The 25,283-nt window shown below is 39.8% G+C and overlaps 1 protein-coding gene across 1 annotated transcript in view; it reads right to left on the reverse strand.

The window, feature by feature from the left end:
• The window catches only part of LOC308687754 (caskin-1), a gene marked incomplete at its 3' end in the record, with an annotated part of 55,562 nt that overhangs the window by 26,552 nt on the left and 3,727 nt on the right, over nt 1-25,283 (reverse strand). The window contains exons 2-3 of the mRNA XM_081360475.1: nt 3,002-3,053; nt 711-808 (exon numbers count right to left, since the gene is read on the reverse strand). Of these exons, the coding sequence (XP_081216601.1) occupies nt 711-808; nt 3,002-3,053 (150 nt within the window). The remainder of the gene's footprint in view (nt 1-710; nt 809-3,001; nt 3,054-25,283) is intronic.

Here is a 25,283-nt window from a genome sequence, read left to right on the forward strand (position 1 = left end):
GAGTTTCAAAGTCCAATTCTGAGGAAAAAAAGACTGACATTTTTTTTTTTTCGCAATTGCGTGTTATTACATTTTTTTAAATAATTGTTTTCTATTTTCTATCTAAAAATAAATACTGTACCCTATGGAATCTTGTTTCCACAAATTAATAATAATAAAAAAAAGTAAAGGCGACTTTTTATCTCTAAATGACTTTTATAAACTCACAATTCTGAGAAACAAAATTCAGATGATTTGATTTTGAGATATGATTTTTATAACACGCAATTGTGAGTTTATCCGCAATATTGACTTTAAAACTAGCAATTGTGAGTTTATATCTCGCAATTCTGACTGTATAACTCGCGATTGCGAGTTTATATTACGCAATTCTGAGAAAAAAACATCATATCTGAGAAATAAAAAGAGATTTTTTTTTTATATTCATTTGTGGAAACAAGCTTCCAAAGGGGACAGGTATTTTTTAGATACCTGTAGAAAATAGAAAACAATTATTTTAAATTAAATTATATTTTACAGTTTTAACTGTATTGTTGATCAAATAAATACACCCTTGGTGTTTAAAAGAGACCTTTCAAAAAATATTTAAAACTCTTAGCGATTTTGAACGGTAGTCTAACTATTTTAATAACTGATTCATCTGTAAATTGAGTAAATACTGTACATATTGTACATATGAGACTATTAAAAGGTACTGTGTGTGTTTGTACCATTCTGGTCTTTGATGTCAACGACGGCTTGTGACTCGAGCAACAGCGCAATCAGCTCCACGTTACCATTAAGAGCAGCATGATGAAGGGCAGATAACCTACAAAACAAGCACACAAACACAATATGCATTAACCATGTTATGTTATAGCGACATATAGAATCTGCAAAAAAAATAAAAAAAAAATAATAATTATGCACATGTTTTTAGGAGGGAAAGCTTTGGAATCGATTTAAATATGGTAAAAATGTTGAAGTATGGGGGATCTTTTGGTATAAGAAACATTCATATGGCAAAAGTACCGAGCCAATAAATGACTCAAATTTAATAAAAGGTTATTGGTGCAATAAGAGTGGTTGGGTTTAAATTAAAATAACCTGTTGTACCATAATATGGAAGCCAATTTCTGTCACATAAGAAAAAAAAAGTCAGGTTTTGGTAAATCATTATGATATCAAAGTCATATTATAATTGCTTTATATGTATTAATTAATGTTACTGAATTTTTTTCACCTTTATTTGGTACTAAATCTTTTAGCATCTGTCATTCATGTAAGCATCCAACCAGCGTCCTACTAGAGATTAGATAGATATTACTATGGATTCAAAGATAATAGAAGTTCAGGCAGCAGAAGACTTCTCAAAATCTGTTTTTGATGAAATTTCTCTCAAAGGCATTCATTTTTCTCAGTTAGAGACAGAACTGTGCGTGTCCTGAAATTGTAGAAATTGCCCCCGTAATCACCTCTACTGCACTGTTATTGATTCCATTTAGAATAGACAAAAATAATGAAATTTCATGTTAAAAAACCTGTATTCAACATGTATTTAAAATTTAAGTTTAAGTTAGTTAAGTTAACCACTTGCACTTAAAATGCAATTAAATAAGGATAAACTAACTCATGGTCGGTGATCAGAAACAGGGGAGTGAATGACAGGCATTACTATTCTGCAGAAAATCTTGAGGTTAATCTGTGTGTGTACTAATTTCTAGGCCTGCTATGGTCAAGATATCTTCTTCAAAACAGTCTAATAGCTATATGTCCTCATAATGCCCAATCCTAATATGTCAGGTCTTATTTCCAATCCAAGTGCTTTAAAGTGCCCATATTTTGCTATTTTACAGGTTGCCAATAAAAACTAAAGAATTAATTTCAACAGGTCTGCTGCCTAAGTTTTCAGACGCAACCCACGTTTGGGAAGTGGAGCAACCAATTCAATCAGGAGATTCCACTCAAAATAATGTTTCATTCACAAATGAGTCACAGCTTTGCTCATAAACACTCCAAGGAAAGCTTGGGTAGTTAATTTTCTCATAAAAGCTATTCATCGCAGCATCACCTCTTTTCTCACAGTGTTTGAATTGGTTTGATCCAGTCTCTCTAAACCCCTCCTTTCCGAAAGCCTGCTCTGATTGGTCAAATGGCCCAGTCTGTCATGACTGGTCTGCCACTTACAGTGTGTAAGAAAACCAATCGCTCATTACCATATCTGAATTTTTAAACTGTTCAAACCTACATAGGCTCGAGCAGGAAGTACAGTAAGAATTACTGACGACTCGTTTTAGGCAGTTCAGAATTGGTTCTTTCTTTTGGGAGACAATGACTGCTTTTATCATGCACTTTGTTCAATGAAACATTGAAGACCTTTTACATTCACAAACAGATATATTACACACTATTATCCAAAAGAGCATAATGGGGCACTTTGAGGTCGATGCGTAACTTTTTAGAGAGTCCCTAATCTGACTTCATTGCAGCTCAACTCTGCCACTTTACTCCAATCCCTCACTGTCTAACTGAGCAGGAGGCTATGACCTACTTCCATGAGTAAGAGATTTCTCTCTGCCAGAGCCCCAAACCACGTGTACACACACACACACACACACACACACACACACACTATCTCTCTCTACTACTAGCACACTGCAGCATTCTAATAACAACACACCTCTGCTTTAGCTGTAATCTGCACTGTCCACTAGCTAACTTAACCATGAACTCAAAATAGACTGCATGGTACTGATGTCATCAATCACTCGTAGTTTTCAAGCCCTTCCCTCTAACCACCTAATGGCCAATTCGTATAACATTCACTTTTCGAAATCCAATCAAGTGCCAAAGAATAAAATAACGTACAGCCATGTTTCACCTGGAAATACCTTACATTAAGTTGCAAACGCTGTTTCCTTTAATATAGGCGCTGGCCACTGAATAGCCCATATCATTTCATCACTACTCAATTTAATTGATTGACATCATGTGATGTCACTGTAGTATAGATGAAACTCACCCGTCTGTGTCCTGGAAGTTCACATTCACCTTCTTAGCAGCACCCAGGAGCTCTGCAGGAGAAAACAGAATATTCTGAACTCTGAACAAAAAATAATGATAAAGAATTAATGCAGTTTATAATTGTCAAGGGAGATGTTCCATTAATTTGGCCAAACGGACACACAACTAACAAAAAACATTCTTGGTCAGACATAAACATAATGCATGCAATGGTTATATATGAAAAGATGGCATGAAAATATAGTCAATCATAATAGCTTTGTGTTTACTTTTAATAAATAAAAAATCCTTTTAAAACAATAATTGTATAGACCATATGCGCCAGAGAAACGAGGGCGCTGCCATCTTTAGAATATTGTCTTTTAACTTCCGTTTTGTGGTTGCTCTGTATATTTTTATGGCATTGCTGTCCAGGAGTAATTAGCTTTTGCAGTGGATTTACTTAATGTAAAGTTAACGAAAGTTATCATGAGGACTGAAATGTTTAAAGCAGATGACTAAGCAAATATCAGTCGACCGGGAAGATTTTAAAATGAGTAATGCCTGCTTTAGTAATGCCTGCGATTTCAGCAATCCTATAAGATCATTACAAGTCGCACTGTACAACATGGATCTAATAAACTTGGGTAGGACATGTGTAGACTGATAATGACACCTATTAAATCGTAGGCTATGACGCAAGTTATGTTGCATCCCAGATGAGGTTGGATGTGGGAATATGTCAAATTAAATATCCCACTTCAGATCTCGGTGAGTTCCAGGCAATCAGACGTCCGAGCTGTCTGGAACGCAGCATTAGTATAGAAGAATAAAACATCATCAGCATACGCTCGTGGTAAACAAATAGAGCCAGATGAATCGCAATTTGGCAATTGTGTTTTTTTTCCACAGAAATCAGCACGTTTGGTCATCTTTCATCTGGGACAGCCCAAAATCGTACAATGTATACAAGGCATATGAGACTATCTGGGTTTTTCTATGTGATTAGTTCTGTTTCCTGTATTTTCAGTTGGTTACCTTGGTTAATCATTGTTTGATTATCAGTTACACCTGTTGCTCATTTCGTTGATTGGTTTGTTCTGTGTATTTAAGCCTTGGTTTTCTTTCTGTTCTTTGTCAGTTCTCGTCGTGGTATTACGGTTGTTCTGTTCCCGTTGAGTATTTTTGAGTTTTGTTTAATAGTCCTACATATAGGTCTGGTTTCACAGACATGCATTTTAGTCTGGGACTAGGCTTAAGCCTTGTCTGTGAAACTGGGATATATTGACACTGCTGCAAATAGACCCTTTCCTCACGTTTGTGCAACCGTTTGTGACAACGTTGAAGCAGGATCCTAGTTGGCAGTTATAAAATACTTTCCCACCATGTTTATATTGAGGACTAAGGTCAAAGGTCAAAGTGGATCAGTCACAGAGGGGATTCCTCTCAGCCAAACCCATGAGCAGGTAGAGTTTCCATTCATTAAACTCAAACAAAACTGTTTAATCACAGCTGGTTATAAGCCACCCATTCACACAATGACGTATTACAGCAAAACACTGACAATCCTAATCAAAATCATGCATTAAATTCTGGGTGATATTTCCATCAAATGTCTATGGCTTGATACATTAATCTCCAGATGTGTGTGTGTGTGTGTATGTGTGTGTGTGTGTGTGTGTGAGTGTGTGCTCTAAATGAAAGTGGTCCAGATGGCAGCCTTCTCAGAGGGTGAGACAGAGATGGGAGTGTAGAGACAGACAGAAAGCGACAGAAATTTGAAATGCAGAAAAAATATCACTATTTTTTGTGAAATAAACAACCTGTATGTGTGTGTGATGCTCGTTTGACCTTAATAGCAGTCTTATTCTACTAAACGTGCTTAAGAAGCTATTAATTATGTATGAATGACATTATTATTCATACTCGCTGATCACAGCCTAATCAATTATGCTTATACGGTGGTGGTGATGATAAATTAGTTCATTAATTTCCTTATTCAACTTTATCTCTAAATTAATAGATACGTAATTATTGCACATTTAATATACAACTAATTAAGCATCTTATTTTCGACAAACACACTCCCAGACACCTTCAGAAACACAACTGAATGGAATGAGAAAAACGCAAATGAGCATTTCCATGACGACTCAATGTCACTGTGATGCTAATTAGAGAATGTGACAGAAATACCATGGCAATTCCTCACCTGAAGTTGCCATGCAATGTCTGTCCAGTAACGGTGGTGATGGTATCACGATAAAGGAAGAAGTTAACGGCCGCAGAACCATACATTTTGCATACATACAAACAGGTGCACATACAGTCACACACCATGAGGTGTTTTGGAACTCAGTCATAATCCTTCCATGTGATAAATTATTCATACCATTATCACTGCAACCTCAATGGTGCCTGTTGCTATGGAAACCTTGACCTTAACCATGACAAAAAAATCAGTGTTGCCCAGCCCCTGCTCACGAGCGCACAAAACCTCCTGTGTTTTAAATATTCTTTATTACTCATCTTCCCTTGGATCCTCTTTCAATATTGCATTCAGTTTATTCACAGCAGACCCAGCTGGAGTGTTGCAGAGTGTGCAAGACTTGGGAATCTACAAAAGGTTAAAGGTTAAGATGATATAATCCATCATCTGTCATGGCAAATGCTGAAATCATATATTTCCCCTGAAACCCAACAAGACTTCTCCCCAAGTAATTCTCAAAAAGAGCTCAATCCCTGGCGTTATATTGCCATACAGTTCACGGCCTTTTAAAGGATTACTTCACCCATGATCAAAAATCTTGATATCATTTACTCACCATCATGTCGTTCCAAACTCTTCAGTTTCATGGAGCACAAAGTGAAAGATTTAGCGGAATGTCCGAGTTGCTCTCTTCCTTATAATGAAACAATGAATATCAAAGTTCCAAAAAGCGGCGTAAATGCATTAAAACTAGTTCATTTGACTTGTGCACTATATTCCAAGTCCTCTGCATTCACAGAAAGCTGTGTGTGAGAAACAGGTTGAAATTTAAGTCGTTTGCATCTCCAGCTTTGCATCTGTGGTCACCATTCACTTTCATTGTAAGAAAAAGAGCCGCTTGGACAAGCTGGTTACTGTTTTATGTTCTACAGAAGAAAGAAAGTCATATTTTGGAAAGACATAAGGATGAGTAAATGATAGAATCTTCATAATTGGTGGATATAATCTGACAATTAATGCTAGTATGTGGATGCCTTCATTGCCCTCTATTAATGGTGAAGAAGCTGTATTGTTTATTTTTAATGAATCCCTCGATGCGCAGTGGATGTGATTGGATAACTGGACTAACCAGCGGACTTCTCTCATTGCACAGCATCTCAAATGTTGGTTTGATCATTCTGAAGTGCCTGAGCCAAAGTCTGTCATCAGAATGATTTGGTTTAATTCCCTTCCAGAAGTGTCTCACATGATTGAGTTCCCAAGCACCAGGAATCCAAACACAAGATATTATGAAAGCGTTTATTGCGTTTCGTCTGAGAGCTGAGATGCCAGTCATTTATGATGCAGGAAAAAAGAGCCACAGTGGCTTCCCTGATTGCAGCAACTTCCATTTTTAGCACCAATTTCCTTTGAACATAACGACGCTTTATTCGCAAAAGTTAAATTAACTTTGAATGGAAACATAGCTATTGTGGGTATAAGGCAATGTTTTTGGACTTAAATAGGTATTATTGAGCCATCATGACATGAACCAGTTAATTAGCTATGCAGCACACTGATAAATTTAGAAAGTCACAGCTGGGAAACATTCAAAAAAATGCTCTAATAGTTCCTAATAAACCTACAGTCTCTCACTGCAGAGATTCAAGTAGCACTCAGACCCTCTGATAGCCATGACTTTAGGTTCTGTACCTTCTCTGGCTTTTGAATACCAGTCTCTTCACCACATGAAATCAAGACAGTTGTTGAAACATCCAGCCAATGGGAGGCCACCACCTGTAGCATGGCGATTTCATGCTACATATGGTGGATAAAATGTAGATGCCCTCATTGCCCTCTGTTAATGGTGAAGAAGCGGTACTGCTTTTTATATTAAATTAGGCAAAGTTAGGCTGTGGGCCAGATTAACCATATGGGTAATTGGGCACATGCCCACACAACATCCACAGGACAGTCATTATTTTTGCATTTACAGTTGGTGCTGCTAGTTGAACAGAAATGACACACTTTACCTTCAAAACACACAGTTTTTGTCTAGCCTGTTCTGCACTTTCTAATCCAACTCTAGTCCAACTCTAGAGCTGCATGAAAGCCTATAAATTACCTAGGCTCTCACACCTTGTTAACACTATTGAATCTCTATCTTTATCACTATCTCTTGTTCTCAAGAAAAAGGGATAATCATTGCACTAAAGCACCAGTTTTAAAGCCCCTACATTGTACTTCATTTTGTTAGTGATTATGTATAATCAATTCATTGACAGCCAACGACACAGACGCCTAGACAAGCATGTAACTGACTGACATCAGATTCACAATCACAGATCAATTCTAGAGCAAATGCTCAGCCCCGCAGGTTCTGTCTAGATCCAAATGACAGTAATGTATCAGTATATTGATACTTCACTGTAATTCACCCGGTGTGGCTTACAATAGGAACATTATGGATGAATACTAAAATAACACTGGTAAAGAACAGAGTTAAGAGAGAAAAGAGTGGGGAAGAAGCTCTGAATTATGTGAAGAAACATCTTATAGGTAAATCTCAATAGTAAAAAATATATATATATATATATATATATATATATATATATATATATATATATATATATATATATATATATATATATAATATTCTTTAAAATATCTTCTTTTGTTTTCCACAGAAGAAAGTTGTAGGGGTTTGGAATAACATGAGGGTGAGTAAATGAAGACAGAATTACATTTTTTGGGGGTGAACTATTTTTTAAAATTACAAAAAGGTTGTGGTAAATACTAATTTACTAATGTACCCAATGTGACATATACCCATGTTTCTTTTAAAGTGCCCCCATTATGTTATTTTAAAGGTTCTTAATTTTGTTTTGGAGGTCTCCTACAACAGGTTTACAAGCATCCGAGGTAAAAAAAACACTTTAATTTTCTCATAAAACACATTGCACATCATCTGAAACAGTTCCAATTACAGCGCATGTCAGAAATGAAACGTCTATTACCATATCTGAATTTCATCTCTAGAGGCTTTCTCAGCGCTTGATACACAGTGATACGAACAGTAATGTTGGATTCATATGAATTCCATAATTCCAGCGTGAGTCCTCATCCTTTTGAAGTTCATGCAGCGCAGAAAACACAACATGTGGACAACATGAACCAAACTCTTCCAGTCACCGTCCTACAGTGTTTTAGGGCGGGTCAAAGTAGTGTTTTTAGTGAAATGTAACATAATTGCAACCAAAATGCAACATTCTTGTTCTTGCTGCATGGGACGTAAAGGTAATAATCTTAATAACTTGCTCTTAACTTGCTTATCTAATGGTACAAATCAGCTGTTTTATGTTTGAGAACCTCATAGTTAGTGTGAAGAAATGTTACATTTAATACTCAAGGACCTCGGAATGTTCAACATTCCAATCCAATGCAACATTAATCTGTCAAGCTGCATGATATTGATGCTATACGCGCGATAGGGTGAACACAGAACATGACTTACTGAGCTTCAAATCCCCTGCAGGGACGAGCTAAGACTTATCCAGCCTTATCAGTGGTTATGAAGATAGTGAAGGATACAACACAAGTTCAATACAAAAGAGGTGTCGAGAGCTGCACACCTTTCATGGAACTGACACTGAGGTTAATATTCACAATTCAGGAATTAGATTAAGGTTACCCAAGTGTACTCCCAGAAGAGGAAATGGAAAGGGAGTATAATTTATAGAGGATAAGATTCGCTCTGGAGGCGTGATATGCTTTATGGGTGAATCTCACCAAACCTTTCAAGAACATGTCCAGGTCATAATTCAAAACAAAATCGAAAAGAAGGGGGGTGGAGTGCTGATATTTTGCTTAAAGAAATTCAATTGTGGCATTATTTTCATTGCAATGAAGCCTCAATTGTCAATAATGTAATTTAAAAAATATTATATAAAATATATTATTTAATTTAATTGTAATGAGAATCTAATGAGTCTTATGTGAACTCTTATAACTCTTATTCTCATTAGAGTAATGCTAAACTATATTATTTTTTCAGTTGTATTCATTCATTAATATATAATAATTCATTTTAATTTAATAATAATCTAATGAGAAAATTGTCTTCCTTTCTTTATGCAAAATGTAATGTAAAAATATAACCCCTTCATTTAAGACGGATGTGAGATTCACCTTTAAAAACAGCACACAATGGCACAGTGAGAAAATTATTTGAGTGACCTAATATATAATTCAGAAAAAAAAATGCATATAATAATAGCATTCCTCCATGCTTGTTTTCTTTTTTTAAAAAGGAAGTAATTTAATCTCTCAGCTCTGGAGCATAATCTGGGACAAGCACAGTAATCTGAACAACACACACACACACACACACACACACACACACACACACACACACACAAACACATTGTCTCCCCCCATTCTTAGGCTCTAACCCATAGCTATAATTATATTTAATGATTATCATTTTAAAATGACCTGAAAGCATGAGCACTATATATAGGAAGAATTGCAAAGCACATGCTGAACATATACTGCCACATTTACCACTCTACTCCCTTTGAATTCTGCGAGTTATATTTGGTTCTTTGTGTCAAAGTAAATGTACCACGGTCTCTTCAATACCACCAAAAAAAGGACTAGTGTGCACTGCATATTTACACACACTCTCACAATACACACACACAAACTCTCAGCATCCCTCAGCATCATCTAACTGTGTTCGGTTTAAAGCAGCCATGCCCTGAAGCTGAAGCAAGCTGACTGTGAAAAGAAAATGAGAGAGAGAGAAACATGGAGAGAACAACCATTTTCTTCCACTAGTTTGGCCTCACATGCCGTACACGTGACTGTCAGTTTCACACTAGACTCTAAAAATACATATGAGGGAACCCATAGAAAAGTTCCTCCTAGACAGCAATGAGATTAAATAAACTTGTTTAAAAAGTTCTCCAGAGAACAATATATTGATTATCAAAAAGATATAGCTTTATACTTTTACTGAAGTTTAACATGAGGTGGGGTAAAGTAATAATTACCAGAGCTTCTCTGTGATTTTAGTCCCGTCCGAATGTGCCATCTCAGTAATCATTACGGACAATGTCAGTAAATATTACGGCGACTTTTACCTTCAGTAAAAAGCTCCGGAAAAATTACCTCAGGTAATGCTAATCCTGTGTGAATAGACCCGCTGTAAATATGTATGTAAACATTTCATCATTTCCTGTTTAAAAGTAGTTTTCCGCAGTTTTTCAATTATGGAGACGCTTGGAAAAGCATTCAGTTGTGTTCTAGACGCTGGGACGAGTCTGTGGCAAAACTCAAGTGTTTTCCACATACCACTCAGATCAGAAAGAAGATCGAAAGCACTTGTTAGAGGCACAAAACATCTTTTAGCGTTAGGTAAGTGCCTATTACCAACACAATCCAATCTGAAGTTAATTAATAGGCCTACATCGTTCGACCGGACATAACTGTTTTATATATATACATAACTGTTATATATATATATATATATATATATTACAGACGTCCTGTTCTAAAATTACATTACTCCATCTACCCTTGTAAAGTTAATCCCGTCCGAATAGGGCTTTAGACAAAGTTATATCTCATCAATGTAAATCCAAAAGTTTTGTCCAAACTGGTTTCTATTTTTGAATGTGTTGTGCTACATAGCCCCGCCCACCATGAAAACTCATTGGTCCAAAATTCCTCTCCACTCTAGACCTCATGTAGCCCCGCCCCTTTTCAGCGCTGCGCTCATTGTGTTCGGTCTTCCGGTTTGTATTTCCATAGCATTAAGGTAAGATCTTAATATTTTTGAATGAACAGCTCGTTTTAAAATCTTCCCGGTCTACTGACATCCGCCTCAAACATTACAATGCTCATGTTAACATTAACTCTACACTTCACCAGTAATTACTCTTCAACAGCGATGCTATAGAAATATACAGAGCTACCGTAAAAACAGAAGTTCAAACGCAAAATTCTAAAGATGGCTGCGCGCTTGTTTCTCCAGCGCATGAGGTCTGCTGTATATAGAGTGCAATAGTCTTTTTAACAATAACTTTTCAAATGTTAAAGACAGACCTATAGGGACTATACTGTGAGCTCTGAGGTTGTTTATATATGATGATTTTGCTGAAGCCATCAGCATTAATTTTTTTTTATTATCATGTTGAACAGTAGAATTCTTGGTGAAAAACTACATTACCCATGATTCTGCAAAGAAATCTCCAATAAGTCAGTGTAATTGTTTGCATATATATATATATATATATTGCAATAAACATAAAATATAGTGATTCTAAAGATTTATAATCAACATCTTTAAATCAATAGCTTTATATTTCTCCATAATTTTTCATTTGATTACGTCATTTGCAATAGTTCTTTCTCTCATTAAAAGCCTTTATGTACACAGTCTTGTACCTTTGCCTTTTTGTCTAAATTTTTGCTACAAATCATTGTTGTGGTTCACCTCATATCTAGTTGGTTTGGTTCACGACTAACAACGACCTTTTTTTTTTTTAAATCCTTATGGGAAAAATTAATTGGAAAAATACAATACTGGAAAAGTGGGCATTGCTGCACTCTGTTAATGTCACGGTTGAGGAATTCATTGACGCTCCCTTGCACTGTGTGTGCGTGTTTTGTGAATGAATGTGTGTGTGTGTGGGCGTGGCCACTGATTGTCCTCCGGGAGATCAGCAACAGGTGTTGTGCATTACCACTGCCTATTTATACTCACCTCATGCATCTTGTGTTTGTCAGATCGTTGTTTTGTGGATGTTGCCTGTTGTGTTCCCGTTTCTTCGGCTCCTCGTGTCTCCTGCCTTGTCTTCGTCTGGAAGTTCGTCGTTACAGTTAAAGTCTTCACTCTTCACCAACACTGGGTTCATCACTTCACGTCTGACCATCTGATCGAGTTGTCCACGCAAGCCTGCGCTGCCTTGCCTGCATCTTCATCAAAGTGTTCCATCGCATTGAGAAGGATCTTGTGATCTACACACCTCTCTTGAGAACTGTACCGGCGATCTTCCAACACTTCTGGGAACTTTGTCTGCATCCCTTTCACTCTGAGACTTGTGCTTTATATTCTAATAAAGACCTGTTTTACTTGCTATTGTCCCCTCTATCCTTTCGTAACAGAACGATCTGACCATGCAGGGGGCAGCAAGCGGATCTGAAGTCACAGATTACTTCGCACACAACACAGCCCGTATGGAGCGGCAGGAGGAGAATCTCGCCGCAACTGGAAGAGCGGTGCAGGCATTGGTAGCGCAGGTGTCCGGGCTCACCCAACAGATTCAACAACTGACACAGCCCATTGCGCCCAACCCACCGCCGGTCCCCCCCGCACCGCCCGCACCCGCCCGTCAACATGAGCCGCGTCTTCCGACGCCGGAGAGTTATTCTGGTGAGCCAAGTTATTGTAGAGCTTTCTTGACCAAGTGCTCTATGTTTTTTGCTCTCCAACCCCAGACTTTTTGCACTGAAGATTCGAAGGTGGCCTTCGTGCTCACACTGCTGTCCGGGCGTGCGGCGCTATGGGGGACGGCGGTGTGGGACACCATCGATCCTGTTGTGACTCGTTCGCGGCACTCTCGGAGGAGATGAAGAGGGTGTTTGATCGGGCAGTCGCAGGCAGAGAGGCGGCTCGCCAGCTGGCAGACATCCGCCAGGGAGAAAGATCCGTCGCCGACTATTTCATTGAGTTTCGCACCCTCTCCGCAGAGTGCCGCTGGAACGAGGAGGCGCAATGGGACATCTTCCTGCATGGGCTGGCTGACCGCATCCAACGCGAGATTTATACCCTGGATCTGCCAGGGAGGCTCGACGACCTGATCGAACTGGCCTTAAGAGTGGATGCACGCCTGCATCGGTTGGAACTACACACTCGTACGACACCTACACAGAGGAGTTTTGGGATCCCCCCACTCAACGCTCGTGATGCGGTCAGCCCCGTCGACGATCACGAGCCCATGCAGGTGGGTCGAGCCCGGCTCTCCCGGGAGGAGAGAGAGAGAAGGAGGTCCCGAGGTTTGTGTCTCTACTGTGGCGGAGCTGGACATTTTCTCAATAATTGCCCAGTAAAAGAGCGTGCCCGGCAGTGAAGAAGAGGATCCTGTCGGGCGGGGTCTCCATCCAGAAAACCTCTTCCACCCTCCTCCCGGTGAGATTGCAGTGGGCAACTCGGTCACATCACTGTCAAGCTCTTCTCGACTCCGGCGCGGAAGGTAACTTTATGGACTGGTCACTTGCACAACAGCTTCAGATTCCCACCACACCACTCGCTAACCAGATCTCAGTCAGCACACTCAACGGACAACAGTTACCCACAGTATCTCACACCACCGCTCTGATAACACTCACCACATCCGGCAATCATTCCGAAGAACTGTCATTTCTCCTCATGGACTCCCCTCAGGTTCCCATTGTCCTCGGTCACCCCTGGCTGGTGCAGCACAACCCCAGGGTGAACTGGGGACATAATTCCGTTTCTGCCTGGAGCACTGAGTGTTATGCGTCTTGTTTAGTGTCTGCTGGTTCGTCTCTGTCTTGTTCTGTCTTGCAGGAAGAGTCGGTGAATTTGTCAAACGTGCCCGCGGAGTACCTCGACCTGAAGGAAGTGTTCAGTAAGTCCAGAGCTGCTTCTCTTCCTCCGCATCGTCCCTATGACTGTGCGATAGATCTACTGCCAGGTACGTCTCCGCCTAAGGGCAAGCTTTACTCTCTGTCTGTTCCCGAGAGGGAGGCCATGGAGAAATATATTTCTGATTCTCTGGCATCCAAGTTCATCCGACCTTCCTCTTCTCCAGCGGGGGCGGGGTTCTTTTTTGTGGGGAAGAAGGACGGTTCTCTGCGACCTTGCATTGATTACCGAGGGTTGAACAACATCACGGTAAAGAATACTTATCCTTTGCCGTTGATGTCTTCAGCCTTCGAGAGGTTGCAGGGAGCGTCGGTCTTCACAAAACTGGACTTACGTAACGCTTATCATTTGGTCCGCATCAGGAAGGGGGATGAATGGAAGACCGCTTTTAACACCCCCAGAGGGCACTTTGAATACTTGGTTATGCCTTTCGGGCTTTCCAATAGCCCAGCGGTCTTCCAGGCACTCGTCAATGATGTGCTGAGAGACATGGTCGATCAGTTCATTTATGTCTACCTGGATGACATATTGATTTTTTCTTCGTCTCTCCAGGAACACGTTCAGCACGTCAGACGAGTGCTTCAGAGGTTGCTAGAGAATGGGCTTTTTGTCAAGGCGGAGAAATGCGCTTTTCATGCACAGTCTGTCCCTTTCCTAGGTTACATCATTTCATCTGAGGGAGTGCGCATGGATCCTGACAAAGTTAAGGCTGTGGTGGATTGGCCAAGTCCAGATTCCCGTAAGGCCCTACAGAGGTTTCTGGGGTTCGCCAATTTTTACCGACGTTTCATCCGTAATTACAGCCAACTAGCCGCGCCTCTGACTGCCTTGACCTCCCCCAGAACGACGTTCAGATGGTCCGAAACAGCCGAAGCTGTATTCGCCAACCTGAAGAGCCGCTTCGTTTCGGCTCCCATTCTTACGACCCCTGATCTATCACGTCAGTTCGTGGTGGAGGTCGATGCGTCAGAGGTGGGGGTAGGCGCAGTGCTCTCTCAGCGCTCTTCTTCAGACGACAAGATGCATCCTTGCGCGTTTTTTTCTCATCGTTTGTCTCCTACTGAACGTAACTATGACATTGGTAACAGGGAGTTGTTGGCAGTCAAGTTAGCATTGGAAGAATGGCGACATTGGTTAGAAGGGTCGGGGGTACCTTTTATCGTCTGGACCGATCACAAGAACTTAGAATATATTCAATCTGCCAAAAGACTCAACTCCAGGCAGGCTCGGTGGGCTCTTTTTTTCGGTCGTTTTGATTTTACTCTTTCGTACCGTCCGGGTTCTAAAAACATCAAACCCGATTCTTTATCTCGTATTTTTGATCCATCCGAACGCCCGTCTACTCCCGAGTGCATTTTACCGGAGACTCTATTCATCTCCACACTCTGATGGGAGGTCGAATCGAGGGTCAAGACGGCCTTAGAAGGGGTAACGCCTCCGTCTCGGTGCCCACCGAACCGTTTGTTTGTGCCGGAGGGATTACGGTCCGACGTTATTCAGTGGGGTCATTGTTCCAATGTGGCCTGTCACCCAGGAGTAAACCGTACTAGATTTCTAGTTAAGCAACGATTCTGGTGGCCATCTATGGCTTGCGACATTCGAGATTTTGTTTTGGCCTGTTCGACCTGTGCGGTTGGTAAGACTTCCAATCGACCCCCAGATGGGCTTCTTCAACCGCTGTCTGTCCCTTCGAGACCCTGGTCCCACATAGCGCTAGATTTTGTTACCGCCCTCCCACCCTCCCAAGGCAATACGTTTGTTTTAACCGTAGTGGACCGGTTCTCGAAGGCGACTCATTTTATTCCCTTGCCCAAATTGCCTTCAGCCAAGGAAACAGCGGTGACTGTCATCGATCACGTCTTTCGGTTACATGGCCTCCCGACAGACGTGGTTTCTGACAGGGGATCCCAATTTGTCTCCAAATTTTGGCAAGAATTTTGTAAATTACTGGGGGCCACTGTCAGTCTATCTTCGGGTTACCACCCCCAGAGCAACGGACAGACCGAGAGGGCCAACCAAGATCTGGAGAGAATGTTGCGATGTGTTGCCGCCAAGAATCCTTCCTCTTGGTGTCAACAACTCTCAATGGTGGAGTACGCACACAACTCGTTACCTGTGTCATCTACGGGCCTATCTCCGTTTGAGGGTAGCTTAGGGTACCAGCCACCTATTTTTCCTAGTCTGGAATCCGAAGTCGCGGTCCCCTCCGCTCACGCTTTTGTCCAGAGGTGTCACCGTACATGGACCAGAGCCCGTGAGACTCTGCTCCAAGTAAGGGCGCGCACCAAGGTTAAGGCCGATCGCCACCGGTCAAGACCTCCCGTGTATGTCGTCGGTTCCAAAGTGTGGCTTTCTACTAAGAACATTCCACTCCGCTCCGTTTCTAATAAGCTAGCTCCCAAATTCATTGGCCCATTTCCTGTCACCAAGATCATTAGCCCGGTGACAGTTCGCCTCAAACTCCATTCTGCGTACAGAAGAATTCATCCCGTGTTCCATGTTTCCAAATTGAAACCCGTATTTTATCCACCCATTAATCCGCCAGCCCCGGTTCCCCCACCGCCGCGACTCGTAGATGGGGAACCCACTTATTCGGTAAATCGAATTCTGGACTCGAGACGGAGGGGACGCGGATTCCAGTACCTGGTGGACTGGGAGGGTTACGGTCCGGAGGAGAGAAGTTGGGTGCCTGCTAGGGACATCCTGGATCACTCCCTTATCGATGATTACAATCGCCAGGTAAGGGGGTCTGGGAACGCCAGGAGGCGTTCCTAGGAGGGGGGGTACTGTCACGGTTGAGGAATTCATTGACGCTCCCTTGCACTGTGTGTGAGTGTTTTGTGAATGAATGTGTGTGTGTGTGGGCGTGGCCACTGATTGTCCTCCGGGAGATCAGCAACAGGTGTTGTGCATTACCACTGCCTATTTATACTCACCTCATGCATCTTGTGTTTGTCAGATCGTTGTTTTGTGGATGTTGCCTGTTGTGTTCCCGTTTCTTCGGCTCCTCGTGTCTCCTGCCTTGTCTTCGTCTGGAAGTTCGTCGTTACAGTTAAAGTCTTCACTCTTCACCAACACTGGGTTCATCACTTCACGTCTGACCATCTGATCGAGTTGTCCACGCAAGCCTGCGCTGCCTTGCCTGCATCTTCATCAAAGTGTTCCATCGCATTGAGAAGGATCTTGTGATCTACACACCTCTCTTGAGAACTGTACCGGCGATCTTCCAACACTTCTGGGAACTTTGTCTGCATCCCTTTCACTCTGAGACTTGTGCTTTATATTCTAATAAAGACCTGTTTTACTTGCTATTGTCCCCTCTATCCTTTCGTAACAGTTAAATGTTAAATATATGCTGATTGGCAGACATGCTTCTTGCTGGTGTATGTGCACCATTGTAATGAGATAAGTAATTTAATATTAATAATATCCAATGTAACAACAAGAAAAGGCAGCTTCAGATCTCAAGTTCTAGCAGAAACAGTGTTGTTTTTGTTCCTCTGGTCATTTCTCGTCACCTCAAGGATTAGCCTACCCCACCAAAACACACACACACACACACACACACCAACACAGAGCCTTAAGAGGATAAAAAACGGATGTGCAATATGCCGATGCCCAGACACACGGCTCTAGTCTGAGCCAATACAGATGCTCAGCATTGCCCTGGTCACTCAATTGACAAATAGTTTTATGCATAACAGTACTTAAGCATGTACAATGTCTCCACATACACAAACACCAGTTGTTCATCTCAGGAGTACAAAAAACAACATAAAGCATGGAAGTGAAAAACAATGAGCAAATTCTTTCCTATATAGCCTTAGACCTCAAATACTATTTCACAAGCAATGTCACAATATTTTGAGTATAAAATATATTTGAAATATGATATATCATATGAAATATATTTACTGGAAGAACTGTTGGAAGAGCAAAGCGGCTGCTTATATTCCCTTTGTGTAGAGGATTATTTAAACTTGCTCCCTATGTTTTTGAGGGTAATCTCCCTATTATTTGAGTCAGATTGATAATATCCTCATTAAAGTCACTGAGTTATTTAAGAGACAATCCTAGCTGAGGACAAAATCACAAACGAGTTGAAATTATGTTTGTAGGAGATTATGAAGTACTTTCATGCTGTGTTCTTGTTGCCGTTTCTCCATAGCAGAATCATCGAACAAAATGTGAAGCTTCCTTTGAAGTCAGCACCAAACAAGAATTCTGTTATCATTTATTCACCCTCATGCTGTTCCAAAACTGTTTGACTTTGTTTCTTACATTAAAGTCAAGTCAAGTCAAGTCAAGTCAAGTTTATTAGTGATACTAAACACAATTGGCTATTTTAAAAAAGGGGAGGGGCTGTTTGATATGCCCCGCCCTGTGGAAATTATGTCAAAATACTGTATAAAGCTGCACGTTTCAAGGCTCTTCAGTGGGACTTTACGTATATGACTATGTTACAAACCAGCTAGTATTAATGTGTACCTAGTGAGGACTTTACGTTCCAATTTAAGTAAAAACTTACGAAAGTCTGGTGCAACTCTACCCAGGCACTGACAAGTTCCAAAAAAGACAAAAAAGCAACATTAAATGTATATATGTGCTTAATTACAATGATTCTGAAGCCATACAATAGATAAGATTTTCCGTGAGTAGCGACTTAAATGCTGTCCTGTTTGGAACAACATGAGAGTGAGTAAATGATGGCAGAATGTTTATTTTGGTGTGATGTTTCAGATGTTATTTTCCAAATCCCAGAATGAACCCACAACAGCTTTACAAAATGACACAAGCAGAACCAGCACAACAAGTCATATTACTGAAGGCCTGCCTTGTTCTGTTTTCATCTCCAAGACAAGACCTGTCAAGCTCAGCTCAATGCAGCAAAAACCTGTGCTGTCCAGACTCCAGCTGACCTACCATAACCTCTGAAACATCTTACTACACATTAACATCAACAGCTTCAGGTGCTAGACAACACGCACACCACGCTGCCGCTGCCTGTTGTGCAAATGTGTGTGTTGTTTTCCTATACCTTTACTTCTGCCAACATGTGGACGGAAGGGGTTTTCAATTGCACTGGTGAGTAAATAAAATAAAATAAAATGTTTGTTACTCTTTTGAAGAAGCAACTGTAGACCAATATTATTGCCTAATTTAATAAGTATGTCATCTGAATACTTAAAACAAGCTAGTTTGTTATACAGGGTTCTTTAATTAAAATACAGGGTTAATTCAAATAAAGTTGAAATAAAACAAAATATATTAGTTAAAAATCTAAAACTAAACAAAAATGTGAAATGTTGCCTTGGCAAGTAAATGAAAATAAATGACACCTAAATAGCAATATTTTAAAATAACAAAAGCACATAATGAAATAGCTACAGCTAACTAAAACTAACATGAAAACAAAAAATAAAAAATAAAAGCTCATTCAAAATATTAATAAAATAATAAATAAACTATAACCGCTGTTATCCCATAATTACCTTTTTTGTATACCCATAGTATTTGGTAGGTAAGAAGGAAGGAAGTACGGAAGGAAGGAAAGAAGGAAGGAGGGAAGGAGGAAGGAAGGAGGGAAGGAGGGAAGGAGGGAGGGAGGGAGGGAGGGAAGGAAGGAAGGTGGGAAGGAAGGAGGGAAAAGGAGGGAAGGAAGGAGGGAGGGAAGGAAGGTGGGAAGGAAGGAGGGAAAAGGAGGGAAGGAGGGAGGGAGGAAGGAAGGAAGGAAGGAAGGAAGGAAGGAAGGAAGGAAGGAAGGAAGGAAGGAAGGAAGGAAGGAAGGAAGGAAGGAAGGAAGGAAGGAGGGAGGGAGGGTAGGAAGGAAGAAAGGAGGGAAGGAGGGAGGGTATATAAATGACACCTAAATAGCAATATTTTTAAATAACAAAAGCACAAAATGAAATAGCTAACAGCTAACTATAACTAACATGAAAACAACAACAACAACAACAACAAAACAAAAGCTCATTCAAAATATTAATACAATTATAATTAAACTATAACCGCTGTTATCCCATAATTACCTTTTTTGTATACCCATAGTATTTGGTAGGTAAGTTGGTAGATAGGAAGGAAGGAAGGAAGGAAGGAAGGAAGGAAGGAAGGAAGGAAGGAAGGAAGGAAGGAAGGAAGGAAGGAAGGAAGGAAGGAAGGAAGGAAGGAAGGAAGGAAGGAGGAAGGGGGAGGGTGGAAGGGGGAGGGTGGAAGGGGGAGGGTGGACGGGGGAGGGTGGACGGGGGAGGGAGGGAGGGAGGGGGGAAGGGGGGGAAGGGGAAGGAAGGAAGGAAGGAAGGAAGGAAGGAAGGAAGGAAGGAAGGAAGGTGGGAAGGAAGGATGGAAGGAGGGAGGGAGGAAGGAAGGAAGGAAGGAAGGAAGGAAGGAAGGAAGGAAGGAAGGAAGGAAGGAAGGAAGGAAGGAAGGAAGGAAGGAAGGAAGGAGGGAGGGAGGGAGGGAGGGAGGGAGGGAGGAAGGAAGGAAGAATACACATACACTTTACCAAGTAAATACTGGGCTGTTGTTAAAGTCTACTACCTTCACATAGCAGCAATGTCTCTATAAATGCCAAAGTGAAGTGGACAACTAAAGTCAACAGAAGAAAAAAAACAGATGAATAATTAACATAAATGAAATACATCTGCCTCCAAATGTTTCATATTAGCCATGAAAAGGACCAGCTTATATGAATGTACAATTTGGACAAGGGAATGGAGGTTGCAGAATTAAATTTGTACTGAATGATCTTCTTTTGCCATTTAACCTTTATGACTTGGATAGATACTGAATACAGGAGTAGTTGTTTTTCTAGACTCTAACAGGAACATTGATACACAGCATGGAGCCAAAGCAAAAGGTTAAGTGCCCTTCTCTAGGACACAAGGGCTCTGGTCAGAGTAACCGGCCTGTGCAGGAATCTGTGTCACCCTGTTGAAAGTGCAGCACCGCACACACTTGGCCTTGTACACACAGATGAATCTTCAGCGTTCACATTCTCAACTCCACATTTGGCCTCAAGTCCACTGAAACCTCCTTGTCCGGGAAAATTACGGCCCAACCAATCAGTGTCAGCTTCAACGGCGGACGGATCAGTTTGAGTTTACAATGCGAAGATCTGACAATGACAACGACAAAACCAGCACAGGGGAAGCCATCGTAAAACCCACTTTAAAGATTCGACAGTTATGGATGCGTGAAAGAGCTCGATGCAAGTAATTGAACTGCTACTAAACACACTCACGCCATCTTCTGATTTGATCTAAGGTCAGACAGCATTCAAGGAACCAAAAACGTAAACAAATACACAATAAATGTTTAAATGAACAAAGCTAAATCATAACCTGTGGCCTTACAACTACAATTTTGGATGAATAACCAAGCTAATAAAACATAAGTTGGGAATGTCAGTGCTTTAAAGAAAAGACCCAAGATGGCAGAATTAACCCTGTGATGCAGGAATTTTTAAAACACAAATATAAAAAAATAATCATCTTAATTATAATATTTTGGTTTTATATACTATTATAGTATTTCTTAATAATTTTAACTGACTTTTATATTTTAATATTTGTTTAAGTTTTAATCATTTTATTATGTGGTTTTGTCATTTTTATTAGTTTTTATTTAGCTTTATTATTTCAGTTTTAGTCATTTTAGTACTTCAACTTCAAGACAACATTTCTAATTTTCATTTTAACTTATTTAAGTTCAAGCTTTTCAGATAATATTTATATTTAATTTGATTTCACCTTTAATTCAATTTCAATTAACAATAACAACAATTGTGTTTATTTAAAATTCTAAACACAAACGTAATGATTCCATATCTTAATAATATGGAAGTAATAATTCAAAAATGATTAATTATGAGAGAGTTACACATCTGTAGTGTTCACCATGCATCAGAGAGTTAAATGCAAAGTTTAAATTGAGGTGAATATATCTGTAGGGTAGTGATATATATTCCCTGGATGTGAGATATGCATACAGAAATTTCTGTCTATGAAGTCTTGCGTGTTCTCATGTGCTCTCCTTTAGGGTGAGATAAATGGTATTTCCTTCTCTGTCTCTCACTCCCGCTTTCTTTTTCTGAGAGTGCATTGATGTTCATGGCTGGTTGAGCTGATGTGTTCTGGCATTTTCTTTTTGCTGGTTTGGGAATGTCCTGCTCACACCGTACACGGTGGCTATAGTACACACACACACACACACACACACACACACACACACACACACACTGTGCAAAGATGAGGCCCTGTGAAGAGGCACAGTTGCAGAAAAACAGTTACACATGAATATAAATGAAGTAAGTTCATGTTAAGCAATGTAACTGTAGTCCAAAAACATCACTCAAGTTTGTGAATCTGCAAACACAATGCCTGTTTCCACCTCGAAAAGGATTTATCTGATACAGGGGAAGCATTTCCAATTGTCAAGCATGGGTTTCATTTTGTTTGTGTATGCGATAATGAATGAGTCAGTGCTGGAATTTGTTATTTTTAATATTTTGCTGACTGCTCAATGAGGTTGTTATCAGTAAGCAGAAAGCATCAGCTTTTTTTTCTCCGACTCGCTATCTGTTGTACTGAAATCCCAAAACAAATGTGCCGCCACTCCTGATAAACATCCACAGAAGCAAGTTTGGTTCATTAAAACAGAAAGATTAAGAAAATAAAATACCTCATACACAAAGTGATAACACTTGCCCAAAGGATGCCAACATTTTCCAACTTAGGAACCTCTTCTGAATAACTTCTATTAAAGAGGACCTATTATGCTTTTATGCTACATTTTCAACTTTCTTTAGTGTTTAATGTTGCTGTTTGAGGTCTGATTCTTCTCTATATCAGTGCGCACTCTTTCTTAAACTCTCTGAAAAGCCTCGATTGAGTTTTCTTCTAGGAATGAACATATATTCCTCATTTAAATCATTTCCGCCCAACATATGCGCAAAAAAAAGAAAAGGCCTGGTTGAGTTGCATTAGTAGTGTGTTGAAACTTGCAGTTATGGTGAGGGGCGTGACATTTCCCAAACACGCTCGAAGCGGCTGACCAATCACAACAAACTGGTCCAGCCAACCAATCAGAGCACATTACACTTTTCGGAAGTATAGACTGGAACTAAACAGGGGTGCGTTTCCCGTACAACTATATAGCTCGCTGCTTAACTACCATAGTACGATGCATCGTTGGAGAAATCAACTAGCTAGTCACGACTGTTTCCCGAAACCGTATGTAGCAAAGTATCGTTCAACCACGTTGGTTTATGACGTCTCGCACGTGGTGGACTAATAACTTATTTTAATTAATCTGTTTGAGATCGAATTAACGCTAGATTTTGTCATATAAGTTACAGACATGGCATCTGAAGACCATTTCTAATTTTTCTCAGTTATTTTGCTCAATATTTGGCTCGTTCTTACATAGTAGAGCACGTTCGCACATGCGCACTCTTCAAAAACGGTGCTTTAAATCTCTTGACAAACTAAAAGACGTAAATTACATTTGTATGTATTCCAAATAAGTAACACGGGCTGTACTGAATGTCAGCTTGCTTATTTTGCTAAAGATAAGGATTTATTCAGTCTACATCTCATGTAAACTAGAAACTATGCTTCTAACCACAGGTCGAGAGCTGTCGTTCCAACCACACAAGTTTGCGATGCTGTTTGCGAATGTTCGTTGGAACGATGGTTTCGGGAAACACCAAATCGTTGAACTATGCTGATAACGACGGAACTTGCGACCATAGTTGGCTAACGATGCTTTAGAGCGTTACTGGGGTGCTGCAGTATTGTAAAATATCTAAAAAAAAGAATATGTTTTTTGAACATTCAAGCAAACCAATTCTAGTAGACCCCAAAAACAAAACCGAGACTTTGTAAAAGGGCATAATATGCCCCTATTTATAACATTAGCAAACAGTACATGTTGTAGCTTCTTTCAATTAAAAAACAATAGAAGAAATGAACTGCATTTAGAAATAAACAATGCTAAAATAATAAATGAATAATTTTTTTGACATTTTAGTCTACTGACCCAAAGCAGTATGTTCAAGAACCCCCACAGACCCCCAATTGAAAATTGTCACGCAAGACAGATGATTAATACTTGACATTCAATCCTCATATTCAACTCCACTGTCCCCATCACTTCTTAAAGTGACAGTCAAGCATTTAACCTGCCAGAAAATCACATTTACAGAAAACTAATAATCCGGCCAAGAAAACTAGCCTCAAGCTAGTTTTCTGCAGTCATATCTGATGCAACAATCCATCTTTTATTTTATGGCTATATTACAATATACTAATCTTTAAATGCAACCATGCACAAACCAGCATATATAAAAAAAATTACCATTTAAAACTATTACAAATGTTGTTAGCTGGTAAAAATTATCAAACATCTGGTCCGCTTGGATTTTCTTTTATCTCTTAAGACCTTGTGGGAAACATGAAAATGAAATCACTGACAGAAATATACTAAAAATAGGTCAAATTACTAGTTCACTTACTTCATATAAGGTCAATTATATGCAAATCTACATGTTCATTCTTAAAAAAAGAAACAAAACAAAAACATTACAAATGCTGTTAGCTGGTAAATTATCAAACATCTAGTGCACTTGGGTTTTCTTTTTTCTCTTAAGACCTTTGGGAACCATGTGAAAATGAAATCAGTGACAGAAATATACTAAAAATAGGTCAAATGTGCTTCTTTGTGCATGGATTTTTGAAAACCATTTATGCTGTGAACAAACATTTCTGAAATGCTTTGATTTTTCCCTGCTTTTCATCTGTTCTGCTGCTTGAATGAATCTGCGCGTAGCTTGTCATTCATAAAAGATCTGGAATAACATGAGAAGTAATGAATTATTTCACATCTCCGAATCAAATAAGACTTTGTGTTACACGCACAAAAAGTTAAACTATGTGTTGTTACTTATACTGAAGATATTTTTTATTAAATTAGATGAATTGATGTACTGTATCTGATGTAGTCAAGTTAATTCAGTCATATTAAACAGGAAAATTCTTGGAAATGCTCAAACAGAACTGGAATCTACTTACTGCTCTAAATGCTAATCGCAGTAGCAGGTGTTTTAAGTGCCCTGGTGTCAATGATCAGTGATCACTGCCCATGCAAGAACAACATTTAACTGCTCAAGAACAAGGAGTTTCTCGAAGCAACGGTGTCAAATCAACCTGCTTAAGATATATGAATCTTTTACAGGCACTAATTTAATCTTTTGGGAGGTCTATGGACATCTGCTCTACTGAATCAATTTGTTCAGATAATGGTGAGCAACACGTTGTTTAAAAGAGATCTAGGACAGAAAAAATACTTTATGTGGAAGCACAAAAGCGATTTATCTACATAGAAATTACTTGTTAAACGTACTTTATATCAGGTCAGTTATACGCAAATCTACACGTTCAT

Source organism: Scardinius erythrophthalmus (assembly GCF_964197995.2).
Source record: "Scardinius erythrophthalmus genome assembly, chromosome: 3".
Classification (NCBI taxonomy): domain Eukaryota; kingdom Metazoa; phylum Chordata; class Actinopteri; order Cypriniformes; family Leuciscidae; genus Scardinius; species Scardinius erythrophthalmus.